General features: G+C 43.1%; 1 protein-coding gene across 3 annotated transcripts in view; it reads left to right on the top strand.

Moving 5' to 3' along the window:
- RERE (arginine-glutamic acid dipeptide repeats) overlaps window positions 1-21,836 on the top strand; it is a 357,124-nt gene that overhangs the window by 195,150 nt on the left and 140,138 nt on the right. For all 3 annotated transcript variants that reach the window (XM_036460929.2, XM_036460931.2, XM_036460930.2), the window contains 2 exons: window positions 11,767-11,872; window positions 13,157-13,253. In XM_036460929.2, coding sequence (XP_036316822.1) covers window positions 11,767-11,872; window positions 13,157-13,253 — 203 coding nt within the window. The remainder of the gene's footprint in view (window positions 1-11,766; window positions 11,873-13,156; window positions 13,254-21,836) is intronic.

Here is a 21,836-nt window from a genome sequence, read left to right as displayed (position 1 = left end):
AACAGAATTGCGCCCAGCGGAGAGACAGGCACACACCTGGTTTTCTGCCTTTCCTGTGAAGTAGACTGTCTGTGTGCTCACCGAGCCATGTAGGCCTTTCTCTCTGCGACCCAGGACACGTGCTCCTGCCAGCCAGGTGCAAAGTTCTGAGCAGACTGCTGGTGTTAAGGAAAAGAGCACCTGAGGAGACTAAATCCATAAATAATTTTACAGGCTTAGAGTTGTGTGGGCACTGAGGGACAGCTGTTGTTGCTCATGGCTTGCTTAAAAAACAAACAGAAAAAACAACCTCTTAACCATTTCAGGCCTGGAGGGGTGCAAAGGGTCTGCCCCTCGAGGCATCGGCAGTGAGAGCTGCTCTGAGTGGGACTTAACCGTTTCCCCGCCTGAGCCTGCCAGGTCTGTCCTAGAACAGTGTGAGCTCATTAAACGTTGGTTAGCACAGTGTACCATGGAGCGACTCTGACATTGTTTTTCATTTCTTTTCATAACCGTTATCGCGGGAACGGCTGTCTGTGTGCTGGGGGTTTCAGGAGATCAGACAGTCACAGGCCAGAGGTTTCACCTAGCACATCTTTGGTGAGAAAGCATGGCCTGGGCTGTAGCCTGAGCAGGCGCCAGGAGAGAAATGTCACAGCGAGCTGCCATTGTTTTCCCTCTGCACTAGCTCTGCGTGTGGAACCGGAGGAAGGGTTTGGATTAGTGTTGTTTTTGTAGCACTCACTGGCACCACGCTCTCTCAGCACAGCAGATCCATCAGTTCTGAATGGAGGTAGTCTTTTTGTGCTAATGGAATGTTCCCTATCTTGATTGTGGTGGTGGTTATACAACACATTTGTCAAAGTAATTGAAACTGTAAATAGGTTAATTCTATTGTGTATAAATTGTATCCTAGTAAAGCTGATTTAGGAAAAAACACCACAATGAACCAAAACAACATCACAAAATCCATAACTTAAAACTCGTTTCTGCTAGATGAAGGATTTTCAAGAAAAAGGTTTTCTTTCAAAAGATGTTAACATTTATAAAAATATATGTTATGTTAGTGCTCGAGCATGATGGGAATCTTTTTGACAAAAAATGACCTATTTTAAAATGAATTGTGGCTCTGGTCAGATGCTCTTTGATTTTCTTTCTTTTTTGAAGCAGCATTTCCCAGCTCAGCTCACACTTGACTGAATACACTGATCGATTATCTGGGGATTAACTAAGCCTTCTCATTTCCTGCTTTCCCTTTCTGCTCCTCTCCAGCAGGCCGGGGCCTTTGTTGTCGGGCATGTGGACTGAGATAAGTACCAGGGCATGTTTGTATTAGAAAAATGGCCGTAGATGGAGCAGTTATAAATAGACTAACAGGTTTTTAAGGTTGCAATCTCTGTTTTGGTTTAAGTCAAAAGGAGAGAAGAATAAATAAGATGTTTAAAACAAGGTAGACTCATTTACCTAGGAATGAAAGAGGAAAACAGTTTTCAGGGTCCTACCTATCCCCCACCTCCCCTTTTGTAAACCAAACCATTTGGATTTCTGTATTGGCAAGTTGAAAATGTTTGCTGGCTGTAGTTGGATTCCTATTATCATGCAGGCTGACTTTATTTAAATCAGTGATAATTTCCAAACCTGTATTTGTACTCCTTAAAAGTGCAAATACTCATTCAATTCTAAAAATTGCCCTGCTGCCAAAAGGTATATTTCACTGTGCTTCCAGCTGTGCAGTTTTATTCAGAAAGCAATTGTACAAAAAGGCTATCACCTAGAGAGGAATTTTGCTGAATTCACATAAAATAGGTATGTTTGTCTTTATAAAAGACTAGACACCCAGTGTGTGGGGTCCCTCGGCCTGGCCTGCACCCTCTCACAGTCTGGGACTCCTCGGGGGATGTCAGAGAGCCAGTTTCAACCCAATCCCTGCAGGCCAGGCCACGGGACCCCACTGGTGCGCGGGTTCGTGCACCGGGCCTCTAATATGCATATAAGAGTTTTGGTTAATCTCTCCCCACCTTTCCCCTCCCTCCTTTCCCTCTGAGATTCATCAGCCTGTTCCATGTTTCCCTGCCTGTGGTTTCTGCTCATGTGTTGAGTGTCTGCCCCCTGGTGTCAGTGTGCATCATAGCTACTGGACAGTTGGTCAGTCACTTAGGCATTTATATATAGATAGATGGTTCAATATAGTATTGTAAGCCAAATGTCTTTTTTCCCCTTAAAAGTTTGTTGTTTCAGGTTCCCAATTGTCTCAAGAGAGAAGCAGTGTACGGGTTTTTGAAATGGTAACCACGTTGCCTTGAGCTGCAGATGGCTAAAGTAGCCCAGGCTTTCAGCTTAGTGGGTTCGCCATGGTTTTAAGGTGCACCTTTTCAGTGTAGACCTATTTATATTGTTGGAATCAAGCTTTAAATGTTTCTCTATCATGAGCTCAATTCCAGAGGAAAAAAATACCTGGAATTGATAGGAGAGGCTTCTTACCTAGATTTTTCTTCGTGTTAACTCACTACTGGAATGTCTGATTGTATAAATAAAAATAAAATCTATTTAAAAAAATATATTTTATTTATTTTTTACAGAGAGGAAGAGAGAGGGATAGAGAGTTAGAAACATCCATGAGAGAGAATCATCGATCAGCTGCCTCTTGCACACCCCCTACTGGAGATGCGCCCACAACCAAGGTACATGCCCTTGACCGGAATCGAACCCGGGACCCTTCAGTCCCCAGGCCGACGCTCTATCCACTGAGCCAAACCGGTTTTGGCAATAAAATCTATTTTAAATTACTATCTCCCTTGTGAACACATGTGTGCCATAAAATCCACAGTCAAGGTTCTGCTTGGGAACATGCTCGTGTTGTTTAAACTACCGGCTTCAGAGGAGGGTGTCCAGGAGCCTGTGTGCACTGGTTTACTCAGCCCACTACACAGGCGCTTCTCCAGGAGGATGAGCAGGACCAGCCTGCCTTGTGATTACACCTTTCCCACCCTCACCCTCTCCGAGTGCGCAGCGGAGTTTACAAAGGCTAAATGATGTGTGATATATCTCAACCGACTGAGTGCAGAATCAGATAGGAACATGTTTTCTTAAGTTAACATAAAAGAGATTTGTAAAACCTTGAGTATTACTCATTTCCTGAATTTTCTTTGTTTTAAAAATTATAGTTATCTATTGTAATTACTCACGTTAACATGTTCTGGGATTATTGTTAAGTAAGTTAGTAAAAATCTTTGAAGTTAAAAAAGTCCCCCTGCCCCAATATGGTAAATATTGACAAATCATGCACACACAAACCAAAGTTTTTGAAGCCCTCCATATTTTTGAAGAGAATATGGTGTGGTGAATTTAACAATTTTGAGAACTACTCTAAAGCACATGCTGAGTCAGTGAATCTTTTCAAGATATTTCAGCATCAGTTTTTATTGGCAAAATCTGTGTGAATTATCTTTAATCATAAGTTAATAATTTATTTTGAAAGTAGTGTGATAGTTTAAATTTAATTTGTGAAACTTCTGGAGAATTTTGGAAGGCGACAGACAACTCCCCTCCTCCCCCTGTTCTTTAATTTCCTTTCACTACTGAATGCCTGATTTGTGTGGTGCTCGCTGATTTTTCTGGCCACGTCATGTCTAACAAGACATTAACTCCCCCAGAATTAGTAAAATCACTACTACTATTCCACCATCACCAAACAACAAACAAATATTGCAAAGATATCAAACTTTATAGTATTTGGGCTTGATTTTTTTAAAAAGGAATTCAGCCCTAGCCAGTTTGCTCAGTGGATAGAGCATTGGCCTACAGACTGAAAGGTCCCAGGTTTGATTCTGGCCAGGGGCACATGCCTGGGTTGTGGGTTTGACCCCCATTGTGGAGTGTGCAGGAGGCAGCCAATCAATGATTCTCTCTCATCACTGATGTTTCTATCTCTCCCTCCCTCCCTCCCTCTTCCTTCCTCTCTGAAATAAATAAAAACATATTTAAGAAAAAGAAGTTCAGTGACTGTTTCATTTCATTTAGTAGGGTTTAAGGGTGATTTGACAGTTTCTTGTGGCACTGACTAGGAACAGCTATTTTTTTTTTCCCCTCCTTTATGGGGGAAATCTTTGGGCCAAATAGAAAAGTTGTGATTATGGATTTATTAAATATAACCATAGCTGTGATGAACAGTGGCTTTTAAGCAGAGTTTTATGCTGGTTTTGAGCAGCAGATTTTGGGGGCCCAAGTATAGGGTCTTAATTTATCTGTGAAGTGTCAGCTTCCTGGTTTGAGCCTTCAATTGCACTTTGGGATCTTTTAAATCCTGGCTCTGACATTTCATATTTTATCAGGCTGGTGTACATTTATCAACAGGACTCATGAGGGCAATTGCAGACATGCTCTCTGTTTGGTACATCTGTCCGTATCTACGAAGGGCTCCTTTAAGACTAGCTTATCTGTGTGTGTGACGTAAATGTTATTCACGTGAAGATACAAGGACAGGAGGTTACCTAGTGACTGCCTCCTGTCTACCGGGGAGACCAGGAAGTAGTTTCCCAAGGCTGTCCCTGTCCTCACTCTGGTCTCTCCCTGCGGATGTTTCTGTTCCTACACAGTGTGATCCTAGGTAGAATGTGCTGTGGTAAGTTTACTCCGTAGTTGGTAGGTGAGAGAGGATTTCATTTTCATGTACCTTCCTGGTCCTTCCAAAATACTGATTGCATTTTGTCCAGATTAAACTGTAAAGAGACCCAAAAAGCAGGCATTTGTTTAATAAATAAAGACAACACCAAGAAACGGTGATTTTGAAAATGATTTCCGGTCATCAGAGGCTGAGCTTCAGCACACTGGTAGTTGGATCATCTTTCTGGGGTTTGTATGTAGCTGGGTATTTGCACATCCTGGTTGTGAACACTAAAGCAAGGTGGAACCCTGCCCGGCCAGGCCCACCTGCTCCACCACCTGCTCCAGCTGATGTACAGCCTCGCACAGACCAGGTGCTGATGTAATCGCCTGAAAGCAGTCTGGATTGAGCGCCATGGGTTTGGGAAAGGAGCTGGAACCTTGTTCTAGTGCCGAACGGCAGTGAGCAGCTTGGTCACATGGGTGTGGCTCGTTTATCTGTCTCTTTCATCTATTTATTTATCTTTAAAGAAAGAATTTATTATGCTTGTTCACAATAGACCTCAGTGTACTTCCATATTATGTCCATTTAGAAATGCAGTAAATGATAAATCAGCGCTTGTATTAGGGTTTTTCAAAGAAACAGAACAGTGTGTGTGTGTATACATAAACACATGTATACACACACACACACACACACACACACACACACACGGAATTGTCTCGTGAGGTTATAGAGGCCAAGAAGATATGCTGCCTGCAAGCTGGAGAAGCAGAGGAGCAGATGGTATATAATTCAGTTCAAGCCCAAAGGACTGAGGATTGGAGGGCCACAGGCTGTGAGTCCTGGAGTCTGAAGGTCGGAGAACCAGGAGCCCACTGTCTAATGGCAGAAAAAAATGCATGTCCCAGCTCAAGAATAGAGGCAATTTGTTCGTTTTGTTCCAATCAGGGCTCCCCAACAGGTTGATGATGTCCACACACATCTGAAGACAGATCTTCTCAGTCTGCTGAACCAAATTCTGCTCTTCCAGAAACACCCCCGCAGGCAGACCCAGAAGTAAAGTTTTACCAGTTACCTGGGCATCTCTTAGCCCAGTCAAGTTGAGACACAAAATTAACCATCATACCACTAAACAGGATCTTAGACACTTGTGGGGTGGCCTTGAGAAGGGAGAGGTGCTGCAATCAGTTTTTCCACAGGTCAGATTGTCACCTGGGAGATGGATGCAGACGGGAATTTGTGTTCTTTCAGGCACTGCACACACAACCTGAGAACACTGGGAGAAGGGCATTTTAGAACAGAGCAAAAAATCACTGTTGTGTTACTTTGTTTACTCAGTGGCAATAAGAAATGTAGTAAAAAAGAAACAGTGTTTACTTGTTGTCTCAGTACATTAGGGGGCTCTGCTTCTCTCCCTGAGATGGGGGGACCTAGCGGGCCTGCCCTGGTGGCCTTAGGTTTTCCCGTTACTCCCCATGGCCTTTGAACTGGAAAGGCTGTAAGGCTGTAGGTAAAAGCTATTTTCAGACAGAGGCATAGAAAGTGTTCCATTCCCGGTGTCTTATGTTAGGAGAGCAGTGGCTGGAAATATTACAGGATATTTCCTATCTGACTTTGTTTTACTGATCTCAGTCAGTTCCAGGGTTTATCCACAGAGAAGTAATAATCATCTCACTGGTCAGAAAACATCCTTTAGATTGGATTATGTGTGCGTATGCCGGGAGTTATCTTTGGCTTCGAATAATAGTACTCTTTGACCCCATTGACTGTCCCTCCGCCCCTCTCCCAAAGTCAGGAATGATCGAAGCCACCAAGCCTGCCTTCCCAAGGTCTTGGTGAGGACGATCTTCCCAACAGGCATTGCCTGCGGGGGCATGTGGACCCTGAGGGGCTGAAATGCAACTCTAAGCCATCTATGCAGCACTGGAGGGAGGCACGGCGTCTCTGGTGGGCTGTTTCCCCTCTTGCAGGCTGAGGAGACAATTCTGAATTACACAGTAAACTCCAAGACTTCCATAACTGTCTACCCCATTATAGCCATCTTGTGGAAATGCATGAAAAGTTTCTGCAAAAGGTGTATTTTTAAATGTTAAGCAAATGTTAAGCCATTTCAACTTCCCAAGTTTCTTGGAAAAAAATTTATTGGCTCTTTGGCGTTATAAAACAAGAATTTGGTCTGATTTCACCTGAAACTGAATCTAGATCTATTATATTTTTGAAATGTAAAATCCCAAGAACTAAGCAGCTAAAATTAAATTTGGGTTTGTCCAATTGTGCACTTGATGAATTCATCTGCATATCCTGGTTCGAGTCTTTGACCAGATCTGTAACAGGTGATGACAGTAGAGGGACTGGAGGGGCCTGTTTGTCGGGCTTCGGGGCCCCTGTTGGTGTCTGCCAAGACCTGGTAGATGACTTCTGGGGCTGAAAAGGTGTGCTCTGTGACGCAGGCGAATTTAAAATTATTGTTCTTCCCTTTCTGGTTTCGGGGCCTCCTCCATGTGTGTCGAGGAATCTGCGCTTGTCAGTCATTTCTGAACTTCCGTCCTTCTCTTCCTACCCCACCTCCCTGTGTTAGAACCTTTTCCCAGAGGATGGTGATAATGCTTCTAGGAAAGAATCAGATTGGCTATTTAAATCAATTGAAGTACTTACTATGCTAATAATCACGAAAAATCTGTTTGAAAAGTCCTGACCTTGGATCTTGTATTTGTGTTCGGATGGTTGTGTTGATAAAAAGGAACCAGTATCCCTTCAACAGGGGTCTCCTGTTTGCTTTTCCCGTCTTCTTTGCTTTCCTTTCTTCTTAGTTCATGATCTCATTCTGAATGTTGAATTTCAGTTCTGAATTTTTAATTCATTAATTCTCAGCCTGTTGCTGACATTCACAGCTCTCGATGTCCTCCTCTGCTCCCAAACATCAGGCTGGCTTTTTCCTAAACCCAGAGGGAATGGGTTTGTCTTCTGTTAAGCTCTTCATTTCCTTAAACTTACACAACCCCTCATTTCAAAGAAATCCTGGCCAGGCATGTGAAGAACCCACAATTTAACCCAGAATCAGCTGCTCCCACTTTTCTGCACGGCCCACTCCTGTTGAAACTATTGTAAGTAAGTGCTCCTGTTTGGTGGTTTCCAACCGCCTGGACTCAGTCAAAATCAATCCCTCTCTCCTCTCTTGAAAGATAAAATGGTGGGAAATGATTTACTTCCCAGTGGGCTCTGCTCTGTATTCAGAAATATACCCTAGGGTGCCTTCGCATAGGAAGCTTCTCACCACATTCTGTTTAAAATGTGTCATTTATAACCGCTTTGACCTTTATGCAATTGTACAATTATATCACTAGTCAATAATGAGGCGTATTTGTCAGATATACTTGATATGCTTCTTGAATTGTTGCAAAAGCGAAGATACATCCGCCCAATTTGCTACATGATTTGTTTTTTTATTGCTATTGCTAGCATGCTTTTTGAATTGGAGAAAATAAATTTATAAGCCACTTCTTATTATAGCTTGACTTCTCTTTTCATCTGTAAAACAGGGCTGGTAATAGCCAGCATTTATTGAGAGCCAACCCACTCTACTTACATTCATTTATTTAATCCTCACAACCTGATAAGCTAGAGACCATTATTTTTCCTCATTTTACATATGACAAAATGGAGGCTTAGAAAAGTCATTTGCCCTAAGTCACACAGCTTGGTAAGTTGCAAAGCCCTGATTTAAACCCAGGCGGTTTGGTTGCATCAGATGAGCTCTGAGCTCACTTCTGCCTTCAGTTTTCTGCGATTTTGAGCAGAAGAGCGGGAAGAAGCCCTGTGGCTCACATGTGAGCAGCACCGTGTGTGTGAGGGGCGGGGGGCTGTGTGGGAGCGGTGTCCGCTCTGCTCCTTTCTGTCCCCGTGCACCGCAGTTAGCTTCCACGGAGGACGACATTTTCATTTGTTAAACCGTTTCAGGATGGAAATGTTAGCTAATGCCATTATGTTGATGTGGAGAAAACTACCCTAATCCCATTTTATCTACTTGGTTTTGTCTGGGAAAGAAATCTAAGTATAAGCCAGATGGAATGGGACCATTGAAATGATCTTGTTCTATCCCTTCACTTGTCATGTGGCTTGGTGACTCCACTAAGGTCACCCCAGCTAACTAGTGATTGCAGATAGGCCTAAGACCCGGATTCCCTAATTTCAGTCTAGTACTCTGAAACAACTCATTGCCTCCCTTTATAGATGTTTAATCTTAAACCAAATTTCTGATCTATTTAGAAAGACTGTATCTATTCAGCTACTTAAAATTGCTATGGTACCATTGTTGTGTTATATCTGTGGAATCTAGTGTCTGGAGGCTTGTTAATGCAATGCTGCCACTCACTGGTTATTGAGTAGTACTGCATTAGAAAATCCAAGTCTAACATTAGGAGTCATAATTCTAGATACAAAGAAACCAGAACAGTAATTTTGTATGTGTGTATAATAATTAACTGTGTTTGGATTAGAAGATAACATAAATATTATACTTCAAGAATCATTGTGTTGGTTCTGAAAAACAGACATTGTACAGTTGCTGTTTATGATAACCTTTAAAAGGTTTTTTCTGTTGCCTGTGGTCCATGTTCTTCACCTGACAGACTTGACCTAGGTCTTATTCTTACTATTCTGGTTTAGCTTTCATTAAGGAGGAAGCAGTTAGACCATTGGGTTTCACCTGCAGGTAACGTGTCCCCACAGGGGACATTGGCAAAGCTTTGGTTGTCACAATGAGGGGGAGGGTGCTACTGGCACTCAGTGTGTCTGGAGGCAGCGTTGCTGCTCAGATCTCACATACACAGGACGGTTTCCACACTGCCCTGTGGGGCCAGAGGGCAGCAGTGCTGAGGCTGGGAAACCGTGTATTAGACAGTGTGTTTACTTTAGTGAGTTTATCCCTGAGTGCCGTCAAACAGACTGCCCTTCGCCTGGTTTGCTTGTTTCCATGATGAGTGCTCTCATCCTGGGCCTGTTTTATACCTTGTCTAGGAGTGAAGCTGGAGCCCTCTGGCTGCTCTCTTGTTTGTGCCTCACTGCCTATGGGTCTGGCCAGCAGTGGGCTAGTGGACCAGCTGGAGGCCAGACTGCAGGCAGGATTCAGGTTCTTTTCAGCACCATGCTGCACACAGATGGACCATGTGCATGTGGATATGTCTTCCATTTTCTCTTCCTTGTATCTTTCTTTGTATCTTCCTTTGTATATGTCTTGTATTTTCTCTTCCTTTGCCTAGAAAGAATCTAATGAAATATTTCCCATTTTCCCAGGGTAGATTTTACCTCCTTCATAATTCCCAGCTGGAAGTAATTGCTCTTGTCCATAAGCTCCTTTATGTAGCAGTCATTGTTATTATTTAACACTAGAGGCCCGGTGCATGAAATTCATGGTCCCTCAGCCCAGCCTGAACACTCTCCAATCTGGGACATCCTTCTCATAATCCAGGACTGCTGGCTCCTAATTGCTCGCCTGCCTGCCTAATTACCCCTGACCACATTGCCTGCCAGCCTGATAGCCCCCTAACTGCTCCCCTGCTGGCCTGATCACACCCACTGCCCTCTCTTGCCGGCTTGATCATCCCCAACTGCCCTACCCTGTAGGCCTGGTCATTCCCAACTGCCCTCCCCTGCCAGCCATCTTGTGACAATGTGGAGGTGTCAACTGAAGGACTTGTATGCATGCATATAAGCATAACCAATGGATGCAAAACTCGGGGAGGGGAGGTGAGGGTATGTATCAGAGTGGGGGGGCAATGGTAAGATATGTACACATATAATACCTTAATAAAAAAATGAAAAAAAAAATGTGGAGGCGGCCATCTTGTGATGATGTGGGGGGCCTCCATCTTGTGATATGAGGGTCAATTTGCATATTACCACTTTATTATATAGGATACTGATTTGTTCTCATCTACCCACCTGCACTATATAAACAGACTGGAATATAAAGTGCAAATTGGATGAAAAGTAAAGAGTACCCATTGTGCAGGATTATTCTTTGTATACAACCTATTGAATCTATTTATTTACATACACACACACACACACACACACACACACACGTCATTTAAGCAGGAAGCATAATGATGGCTCCATTGACATATTTGAGGAGTTAGCCATCTCCTTTATAAACATGAGGCATTTCTCGGATTGTAGCTCTCATTCATTTCTGACCTGCTGACTTGTGATAAGATAGAAGCTGCTATGAGGGATACAGCATTCACCTTGGGAAGTCTCTTGAGGCCCTCCCTGTTGGGAAGCTATTTGATGAGGCCCCGAGAAGCCTTAGTGTGCTGGCATGTTGAGATGTTTTCACAGCCGGTGGCACAGAGATGATGTACCTCACTGTGTAGCCTTCCAGTGGAAGGGCGGTGTTTGATTCTGTGTTCTTGGAATGAACTGGGAACAAAGGTAACTTTTAGAGCTAACGAAGTCAAGTGTCTTATAAACATCTATGGGTCCCTGATCATCATAGAACTCTCATTATTCACAAATATTTATGTACAAGATGTTCAGTTCTCGAGAAAGTCGAAAATAAATAAACCAGGGTCCATGTTTCATGGACCTCAGCACCTTCACCACTACTCGTAGCTTGCTGTGCCAGTCTGCCATGCAGCAGAAACTGCACGTTAAGCGGCAGTAAGTGGAGGGGCAGGTAACTCATCTGGGTGACTGGCAAACCCTGGAGAGAGGACTACGCCAGGCCTTGTTCTAACGCACTGCCCTTCACGGCTCACAGTGTGTGTCTGTGTGTATATATAAATAACACAGTTCATAAATAACACAGTTCATAAATGTTTAAGAGTCAAAAGTTAAGATAGGAGCGTGTATTCATGTAGAACTATGTAGTTAATGCCAAATAAAAATATATAACATTGAGTGAATTAAACTGGGGATACTTACAGATTTAGGTTTGGTCTCCTTTGTTTCCCTTTAATGAGCAGCTTTGAGGGATCAGATCAGAGGGGGTCCTGTGGCTGTAATTTAGAAAAAGTAAAATTTGACCTCATTATTGACTTACGTATTTTTGTGGTCCTGGTGGTAATTGTGTGTTTCCCTCTCTGCCTGTCCATCTGTTTCCAGGGATTTGTTCATGGGTATGGTGTGCAGCTGTGGGCACCTGAACCCTGTTCCTAATGCTGTTAGAGTTTCCTTTTCAGAGTAAGAGGGACCACCTACTCATGAACGTCAAATGGTACTACCGTCAGTCTGAAGTTCCAGATTCTGTGTATCAGCATTTGGTTCAGGATCGACACAATGAAAATGGTAAATATTTCCTTCATAGCTTTGGACAAAGTTTGTTCTAAAAAGATTTAGTAAATGAAGATCACTACTATGGACATTTTTTCCTAAAATAGCTTCTTAGAAATAGGATGTTAGTAGAATACTCACTTTCTGCTGAGTTCTTTCGTTATTTTTGCCTTTAAAATGAAAGACCCTGAGCATGTGCTAATGATGTCTCCCTCTGAAACTCAGAATATGGCTTTTTTGGAAATGACAGTAATTTCTTTTTCTCACCTAATGATGAACTAATAATGCTTATAACCTACAGGATTGTACTTTCTTTCTTTTCTCTTTTTCAACAGAGTCTGTGTCATTGAAGTTCTCTGTATTCAGGGTTTGAACTTCAGTTTCAAAGCAAAGCTTTCCTGAATGTTTCGGAATTCAGCTTGCATCTTGACTTTCAGAACAATAGGAAGGTTGTTCAGAGCATCTTTTTTCTTCGTCTGGCACTGTGGTGTCCACCCAATAACGCCATGTACACATGGGATGTGAACAGCGATGTCTTACATTGGTTCAGAAGGATAACAGCTCCTTTTCGTCGATTTTTTTGGGAGGTGCTAGGCCTCATGATCGCTGATTCCCATTGTTTCCCATTAGCTGTGGTCGCTCCCCACTTCCCGATGAGGAAATGAGGCTGAGAGATGCTGAGGAAGTTGCCAGGGCCAGCTCTGTCCCCGATGTCTGTGCCTTTCTCTCTTCACGCTGCTTTTGGTGATAGGTTTTCATTCCACCGACCATCGTCAGAAATAGTTTTGAAGAATGATAGAACGATATTCTTTCACATCTTACTACTTATTTTCTCCTTTGAAGCTCTAAAAATTTCTGTTAATGCAGTTAAATTATGGTTTGTTATTTAAAATAGTAACTTAGTTATTCCTTTTCAATGGAAACTCTGATTTCATTGCATCCTGGACTATTTAGCAATAAAAAATAAGATAGACAAGAGGATTAAATATTTAGTAGTTTACAAATTGCTAAAATGCAATAGTAGTTTCTTCCCTTTTTAAAAAAAAATGTGCTTATTGCATTTCAGCAAACCATGGGGACTTTAGTAAAAGGTATAAAACACCCAGCAGAATATTTGTTTTTGTTATTTCTGCTCTACATTATTCCTCTTCTCAGTTTGCTGACCAGGCCAGTGACTTATTGTGCTTTCTTTAGAGGGAGGTGACCCTGAAAGAAAAACTTTGTAAAATTTTCCTAATTGTTTTGGGGAAACAATTCCCTCAGTTTTAATATCCTCTTAATGAATCGATTTTTTGACAGACTCTGGAAGAGAACTCGTTATTACAGACCCAGTTATCAAGAACCGAGAGCTCTTCATTTCTGATTATGTGGACACGTACCACGCTGCTGCCCTCAGGTGAGTGTGGAGGGGGCTCTGGGAGGAGAGACCGCGGAGCGCGGGAGGCTAAGCAGTCCTGGTCTCCTTCGATGACTGCTGTGGTCTCTGCAACATTTCAGTGTTAACTCTGTGTATTACTGCGGTTTGGGAGGTTGCCTAAATTTTTACTAATTTGTTGAAGGTGTGAAGAGGGGGCTTTTTTTTTTTTTTTTTTTTCCTATTTCATTTTTTTATACCCTCTCTAAAGTTTTTTTTTAAAAAAAACCTTCATTTCCGCTGAAACTGGTTTGGCTCAGTGGATAGAGCGTCGGCCTGTGGACTGAAGGGTCCCGGGTTCGATTCCGGTCAAGGGCAAGTATCTTGGTTGCGGGCACATCCCTAGTAGGGGGTGTGCAAGAGGCAGCTGATCGATGATTCTCTCTCATCGGTGTTTCTAACTCTCTATCCCTCTCCCTTCCTCTCTGTAAAAAAATAAATAAAATATATTTTAAAACAAACAAACAAACAAAAAAACCCCCTTTATTTCCTTGAAAATTATTATCCTGGTGTTGGTCACTAAAGTATTTAGGCTGACGTGTTTTGATGGTCTGCAGATTATTTCCTAAAGAGTCAGTCACTGTTCTGCCCAGGACAGGTGCAGAAATGGAAGAAACAAATGTGCAGCATGTAATTGACTGAACATGTGATTATTAATCTAGGCAGAGTTTGTAAGCGTTTCACTAACCTGTTCTTTCAGTTTCCTGTGTGTGTGAAGATGTTTCTACTAAAAAGCCCCGGGAGGGAGGCTTTGTTGAAGACTTGATTCGGAGGCAGAGGTGGCATTGCCAGTCACTCTTCTGCCCCTGGTGACTGTGCCAGAAGGTGACCGTTAGCCCCGCTTTGCGCCTCTGGTGTTTTGTTTCTTCCGTCCCTTTCAAGAAAGCGATGCACGTGTATCCTGGCATATTTTCTGTAAGTGGAAGCCTTTGGGCTTCTTAAGTGGCAGAAGCAGTAAAGCAAGTAATAACTGTCCCCACTGGGAATAATAAAGTGATTTGATGGAAGAACTACTTTGTTGTTAAAAAATACAGGCGGGTTTTTTGTTTGTTTGTTTGAGTGTGTGTGTGTGTGTGTGTGTGTGTGTGTGTGTTTTCAAAAATGCCATAGAGATATGCTGGCTTTTAGCTTAACTACAATGAGATACAATTCTTTCTCTATTATGTTACTCTGATGGTATTCAGTAAAACCATCTGGAGTTTCTTATGCAAAGCTACATAGCTAAAGCCAATTATTTCAAGGCAAATTAGCAAAACTTTCAATCCTGGCAGGTTTTGGCAAGCTTTTGGGCAGATAATCTTTCATCTGGTCTCTTACAACCACTCAGCCTAGCCCTGTAGCACAAAAGCCACAGGCAGCGTGGGTGAGGTGGCTGTGCTCCAGAAACACTCTATTTGTGGACACAGATCTGAATTTAACTCAACTCCCACATGTCAGGAGGTGTATTACTCCTCTTTTGATCTCCTTCTTTGCCATTTAAATGTAAAGGCCGTTCATAGTGCAGGGGTTCTGCAGGAGCAGGCGTCGGGCCAGATGTGGCCTGTGGGCCATAGTTTGCCAAACCCTGCTGTCAGGAAGAAGTGTGTGTGGTTAGAGTTGGCTTCCCAAAGGACTTCATAGATAACTTTGGAAAATTCCTGTGGTGTTTTGTAAACTTCTTCCAAAAGTCCACAAGCTTTCTGTGACGGTGGCTTATGGATCTCACACTTGCGTCTGAACAGGGACGTTAATGGAAGGTTGGATAGATGGATGGAACCAGTACACTGTTAGCTAAGACAAGTAGCTTGATCCTGGGATTATTTCTTATCCTGCTTTGCATGCTTTTCCCTCCTCTTCCATCTTGTTTCATCAGTTGAGATAAATGATTTCAAATAATTTAGAGATGAATTCAAGTTAAAGCTATATATATTAGCTATATATATTTCAACTTTTTTCACGATTGACTTGATTACATTTGAGTATTTATCAGAAGTTATTAAGATTTGTAGTCTTTATTTTTCGTTTTTTAAAAATCTCACCTGAGGACTTATTTGCCATGTTACTTTTTTTTACCCTAAAGGTAATGTTTTATTGATAAATAGAGCAAGCACATCAAACTCATGGGCTGCATGCGGCCCAGCCAATATAACAGCATGTAAGAAACTTTTTAATAAAAATTTTGTAACTTAAATTTTACAATATCCTGTTATACATAGTTATTAATAATGAACTACGCTGTTCGCTAATGACTGATTACTATAATCGTGTTGCATTCTTTTCCCTTATGCACCTTACACGCAGGCGCACCATTTCTCTCCACTAATACTAGCAGCAAATATTTTAGCAATTGATTGCCACATCATTAGTCTTGGACTGACTTGTTTGGTGTGCGCAACAAGAAATATTTCGCTGAGAAAAAGAAAAATAGGTCTCTTTGTGTTACGCTTATTTGTGCAGTTATTCATGTCTGGTAAGTTAATGTTAAAGGAAAAAATATTGATTTTTATTAAGATGTTCTATTTTATGTTAATGATTACACATTTGTTTCAGCCCTTTGTATTCAGCATATCTCTATTGAAATAAACCTTTTGAATATGAAAATTGAAGCTTTTGGTTTTTTGCGGCCCACATAAGCGTGAAGCTTGTTTATTTGGCCTGTGTTTATTTGGCTTTGAGTTTGACGTGCTTGGTCTAGGGGGTAGCTTTGTGATTGGACTGAGCTGTGAGCTGTGCAGCGCTCTCAGGTTTCCCAGGCCCCTGTGACAATGAATTTCCAGTACTGGTAGTGGCGAGCAGCATGCAGGGCATCCACGTTTCATCAGCTTGAGGGCTCTTTTCCAACATTTATTTGTTGCTGTTAATCCTCACCTTAGGATATTTTTCCATTGATTTTTAGAGAGTGGAAGGGGAGGGAAGAGACACAGAGAGAGAAACATCGATGTGAGAGAGACGCATCCATTAGCTACCTCCCTCACGTGCCCAGGGCCAGGATTAAGCCTGCAACCAAGGCACCTGCTCGTGACCCTTCAGTCCGTAGTTGATGCTCTATCCACTGAACCAAACTGGCTAGGACTCTTCCAACTTTCTGATTATCTGCTTCCTACTTCACGTGATTGTTAGGGGGAAAACATTTTAAGGTAGATAAAGATACAAGCGATCACCTTACTGGGAATTCAAATTATAGAAATATTAGAGGCCTGGTGCACGAAAACATGCACAGGCAGGGTCCCTAGGCCTGGCTGGCAAACAGGGCCAATCAGGGCCTTCCAGCTGCCGACCAGGGCCTTCCTTCATTCTGCACTGCCCCCTCGTGGTCAGTGCACATAACAGCAAGCGACTAAAACTCCTGGTCCTCCAGAAAAACTACTGAAGGGACACTTTGCATATATATATAATTTTTATTTTATTTTATTTATTTATTTTTTTTTAGAGTACGTTTTCTGAAAGCCTGAGACCAAGAAACCCTAAACTGGCTGTAATCTTCTTTCCATTCCGGATTAGTCTATCTCCATACTATGTTATGGTCAGCCAGGATTATCTTGTATAATAAAAGGCTAATATGCAAATTGTTCCCTTGGGTGTTTGACCTCCTGAGAGTTTGACCACTTGTTGTGATGTGTGCTGACCACCAGGGGGCAGCGCAGAACGAAGGAAGGCCCTGGCCAGCAGCCGGGAAAGGAAGGCCCCTGATCACCGACCAGGCCTAGTGAACCTGCCCATGCACAAATTCCATGCACCTGGCCTCTAGTAAATATATAATGATTGAAGTCAGTTAATTATGTCTTTGTATAAATTCCCCAACCATCGCATAGCATTTGCAAAGTTCCTTTAGCTCCTGCAAGTTCTTACTTAAGGAGTTTCATGATCCCTCTGAGGTTTTACAGATTAAGTTTCTTTTCCTGTTTTTAATCTGTTTTTTTATAAGTGAAATAACTTCAACGTACAGCATTTTTATTGTTTTGTCTATACATACTTAGTACTTCATTAGATACCATAACTTGTCAGTCATTTTTTAACTTATCCATTCATCATGTCACATGTTACTGAACCATCAGTAGGGGAAAGATTCTGGAGGTACTGGGGACACCTAACTGAATAACTCTCTGCCCTTGGATACTTCATGGTCTTTTAACAATCTTTTATTTGGAATTACTTACAGACACAGAAAATGTGTAAGAACTAAGTTTTCTTATGTTCCTCTCCCAATCTTCCTCAGTGTTTACATCTTATATAATGATAGTGTAGTTATCAGAACCAGGGAACTCACATTAGTCCAAACATGAGCAAAACCATGTCTGTCTACACCAGGCGTCTTCAAACTACGGCCCGCGGGCCACATGCGGCCCGCAGAGGAGTCTGATCCGGCCCGCCAGGTTTTTTGGGCAGTGAGCGCAGCTGAGGTGTTACAGTAGGAATTAGTAGTTCATATAGTCCGGCCCTCCAGCTCTCTGAGGGACCGTGATCTGGCCCCCACTTTAAAAAGTCTGAGGACCCCTGATCTACACTAATAAAAGAGAAACATGCAAATTGACCATCACTCTGCTACACTCACCAGCCAATCAGGAGGTAATATGCAAATTAGGAGGAAAAAATGACGGCCGCCCAGCTTCAGGTGGAGTAGCCAGGACGCCTGCTATGAGAGGAAGGGCGGGGGGGCGAAGGTATCTACAGGAGCTGCACTCCCGCTGCAGCGAAGATGAAGACTACAGACTCTGGCTAGAGGAGCAGCGAAGATGAAGAGGGCAGACTCCAGCTGGAGTCTGCAGTGAAGACGAAGACGGCAGACTCCACCCAGAGCAAAGGCCTGGGTCCCAGATGCCGGAGGAAAACCAGTGCTGGAAGCCAAGGGAAAGAAGACCTATTGCACGAATCTCTTTGTGCAGTGGGCCTCCAGTTTCATTATAATCTCTTCTTTCTGATCTGAAGGGTAGCGTTACTATAGACACTCTGTACTTGGCTTTTTTCACTTAGTGCCACGCTCTGGAAATTGCTCCATATCAGTGCACAGAGAACTTCCTCATAGTACTCCATTGTATGGATGTACCGTAGTTTATTCAGCTGTGCTTTCATATACGGGCATTTCCGTTCCCAGGGTGTTTCAATCGTAAGTGATACTATATTGACTGTGCTTGTGCATATGCATTTCCTTATTGTTAGGTGTGTATCTTCATGTGGGTTCATAAGAGAGAATGCTGGATTAAAAGGTTCATGTATGTGTGATTTCCCTCCAGAAAACATATACCAGTTTGCATTTTCCCCAACAATGTATGAAACGCCCTGCTCTCCCAACAGAATGCGTTGTCTTCTGTTTTTTAAGCGTGCCGTCTGATAGGTGAGAGAGCGGATCTCGGTGCTGTTTTACTTTTTCCTTGCTACCATTTTTTTTCATATGTATGAAGGATAATTTTGCCTCTTTTTTGGGAGTGAAGCATCTGTTTATGTCTTTATATCTTTCTTTTGGTCTCTTATGTTTTAAAAGTTTTTCATATATCTGTTGTATGTTGCAAATATTTTCTCCCACTCTGTCACTTTTCTTTCTTATGCATTTTTTAAATTAGGCCAAGGCTATTTTTATCTAGTTCCCTTTATCAGTCTTTTATTTCCTCAGGTTTTGAGTCCTGGTTAGAAAGCCTTTCCCTTCACCCAATTTAAAGAGGGTTCCACCCAGGTGTCCCAGCACCATGCGCTTAGGGAGTCTGTCTTTACGTAACTGCAGCTGGAGACGCCACCTTTGTCACAGTCCTTTCCACACGTGTCTGACTTAACCATTGTATGTTCTCTGTCTGTCTGTGCCAGAATCACAGTCTTTTCCACACGTGTCTGACTTACCATTGTATGTTCTTTGACTGTCTGTGCCAGAATCACAGTCTTTTCCACACGTGTCTGACTTACCATTGTATGTTCTTTGACTGTCTGTGCCAGAATCACAGTCTTTTCCACACGTGTCTGACTTACCATTGTATGTTCTTCTGTCTGTCTGTGCCAGAATCACAGTCTTTTCCACACGTGTCTGACTTACCATTGTATGTTCTCTGTCTGTCTGTGCCAGAATCACAGTCTTTTCCACACGTGTCTGACTTACCATTGTATGTTCTCTGTCTGTCTGTGCCAGAATCACAGTCTTTTCCACACGTGTCTGACTTCCATTGTATGTTCTCTGTCTATCTGTGCCAGAATCACAGTCTTTTCCACACGTGTCTGACTTCCATTGTATGTTCTGTCTGTCTGTGCCAGAATCACAGTCTTGGAATGACAGGGGCTTTAAGCTGTGCTTTATTGTCTGAGAGAGCTGGAGTGCCCCCCGCCCCTTTTCCGTGTTGGTTTTTCCATGTGAGTTTTAGTGTTAACTGTTTGAGTCCCTGAAGCCGAAGGTTGGCATTTGTATCCGGATTGCACTGAATGTACAGGCAGGCTGTGGGGAAGGGCCATGAGGGGTTTCCCCCAAGAGCAGAGGGATTTCCCATTTGTTCACGTTTACATTACTTTCAGAAGTGTCTGGGAATTTTCCTCATAGACATCCCCCCATTCTTGTTACATTTATTCCTGCACATTCAAATTCACAGACAAATATTGAACTGTAGACCCTAGCAGAGAATACACGATCTTCTATGTACCTTGGCATAGTCTTAAAAAACGAGCATATATTGCGGCACCAAAAAAACCTCTTCGGTTAAAATGGAATAATAATGAAGTTTACAAATAAAAACATAGAGCAGAAAGGTCCTTTCATCTGGAAATTTACAAGGTCCTATTAAACAGCTCCTGGTACAAGGGGAACCACAAATTTAAAATGATAATACAAATACTATAAACTGGAATATATGGCAAACATTTAAAGCAATGATTAGAGAAAAACTAGTTATATGAAACGCATTGATTTGAATAAAAAATAAAATTAAATGAATTCAATTTCCAGCTTAAAATGATAAAAAACACACATACAAATAAATAAAAAGAATTCACTGATGTTTGCTAAATGTTATAGAAAAAATACTAAGACAGTTATACTTACCAAGTGGGGAAGCACAGGGACTGAGTGGACGCAGTGTTGTATAGTGTTATACTTAGAACAATCACTGAGAAAACTATACTGAGTGATGTGCTACAACACTGTAAGTAAATCCAGATGGAATCTTGAAAAATGTTCATATAACCCGTAGGAAGTCACAGGAAGCAGAAGAACTAGAAACAGAAGAGGCTTAAAGAGCTCCTGTGCCTGTCATTAATCAAATGGCTTACACTAGACAACATACTCACTGTTTCAGAACCTGCTCTCGCCTTTGTTGTCAGGTAGAAGTGAAATACCGTGAGCACACGCTGCTCAGCACCTGCCACTGCACCGTTCCTCTGCGGTGGCCGTGCTGGGGAATAGGAAGGCTGGCGAGCTCCAGGGAAGGAATTTCTGGGCCAGTTTCCATCTGCATTCCCTCCTTGCATAGGTGGTTCTTTTCTCTCTCCTTCCTCCCCTCTCTCCTTCCTCCCCTTCTCTCCTTCCTCCCCTTCATACTGGCACCTCCCTCTCCTTCCTCCCCTTCATACTGGCACCTCCCTCTCCTTCCTCCCCTTCAGAGGGCACCTCCCTCTCTCCTCCATCCCCTTCAGGTGGCACCTCCCTCTCCTTCCTCCCCTTCAGAGGGCCACCTCCCTCTCTCCTCCATCCCCTTCAGGTGGCACCTCCCTCTCCTTCCTCCCCTTCAGAGGGCCACCTCCCTCTCTCTTCCATCCCCTTCAGGTGGCACCTCCCTCTCCTTCCTCCCCTTCAGAGGGCACCTCCCTCTCTCCTCCATCCCCTTCAGGTGGCACCTCCCTCTCCTTCCTCCCCTTCAGAGGGCACCTCCCACTAGCCAGGGGCTCCGCAGTGCTGCACTTCCCAGCTGTGCGGGCACCGCACTGAGCACTGCAGAGCCCCCAGGCGGTCTTTTTCAGGGCTCCCGGCTCCTCACTGCTCAGTGACCTCAGGGTGTGGGGCTTCCCAGCCTTTGACACGTTTCTGATAACACTGAGGTATCACTTTAGGAAGAGGGTGACAGGACTTTAGGGGACCCCAAAACCAGCTGTTTCAGCAAGGTGACAATGATGGCGATTTTCTCTGACCAGTCTCTCCTCCTGCCTTCCACAAACATGGTCACATGGTGTACTGAGAGAGAGCACGATGAAAAGGGAACGGGAGGGGGGGGCCGGGAAGGCGGGGGGTGTGCTTCAAATGTACACACATGCACGCATTTTTAGATGGAAGCTCTCCTCTTAAGCAAGAGGTGCGTGAAAATGCAGGGTGGGCAAGGGAAGCGTCACGATTGGGAGTAGATGAAGCACAGAGTTCATTCTGAGTTATTTGTTAGTTACGCTGTTGTTTTCCATGCTAACAACTGTAAACCTCCTTTGCCCCACTCTGTATTTCAAAATGGATGCCACCCAGTCAGACCCTCCACAGTGGCCTTACCTGCTCCTTCAGCCCTGCCTTCAGTTCTGCTCTGTACTCAGGGCTCCGTGCCGGAGGGCTCATTGGCCAGCAAATGTGGCAACTTTAAACAGCCACCGCTGCATGCTTATTTTTCCCTAATACTTAAAAAATATACAGCAAAATGC

Source organism: Pipistrellus kuhlii, unplaced genomic scaffold (assembly GCF_014108245.1).
Source record: "Pipistrellus kuhlii isolate mPipKuh1 unplaced genomic scaffold, mPipKuh1.p scaffold_m20_p_34, whole genome shotgun sequence".
Classification (NCBI taxonomy): domain Eukaryota; kingdom Metazoa; phylum Chordata; class Mammalia; order Chiroptera; family Vespertilionidae; genus Pipistrellus; species Pipistrellus kuhlii.
Note: the sequence above shows the minus strand (reverse complement) of the source record. Positions and strands in the feature narration are given on the sequence as shown.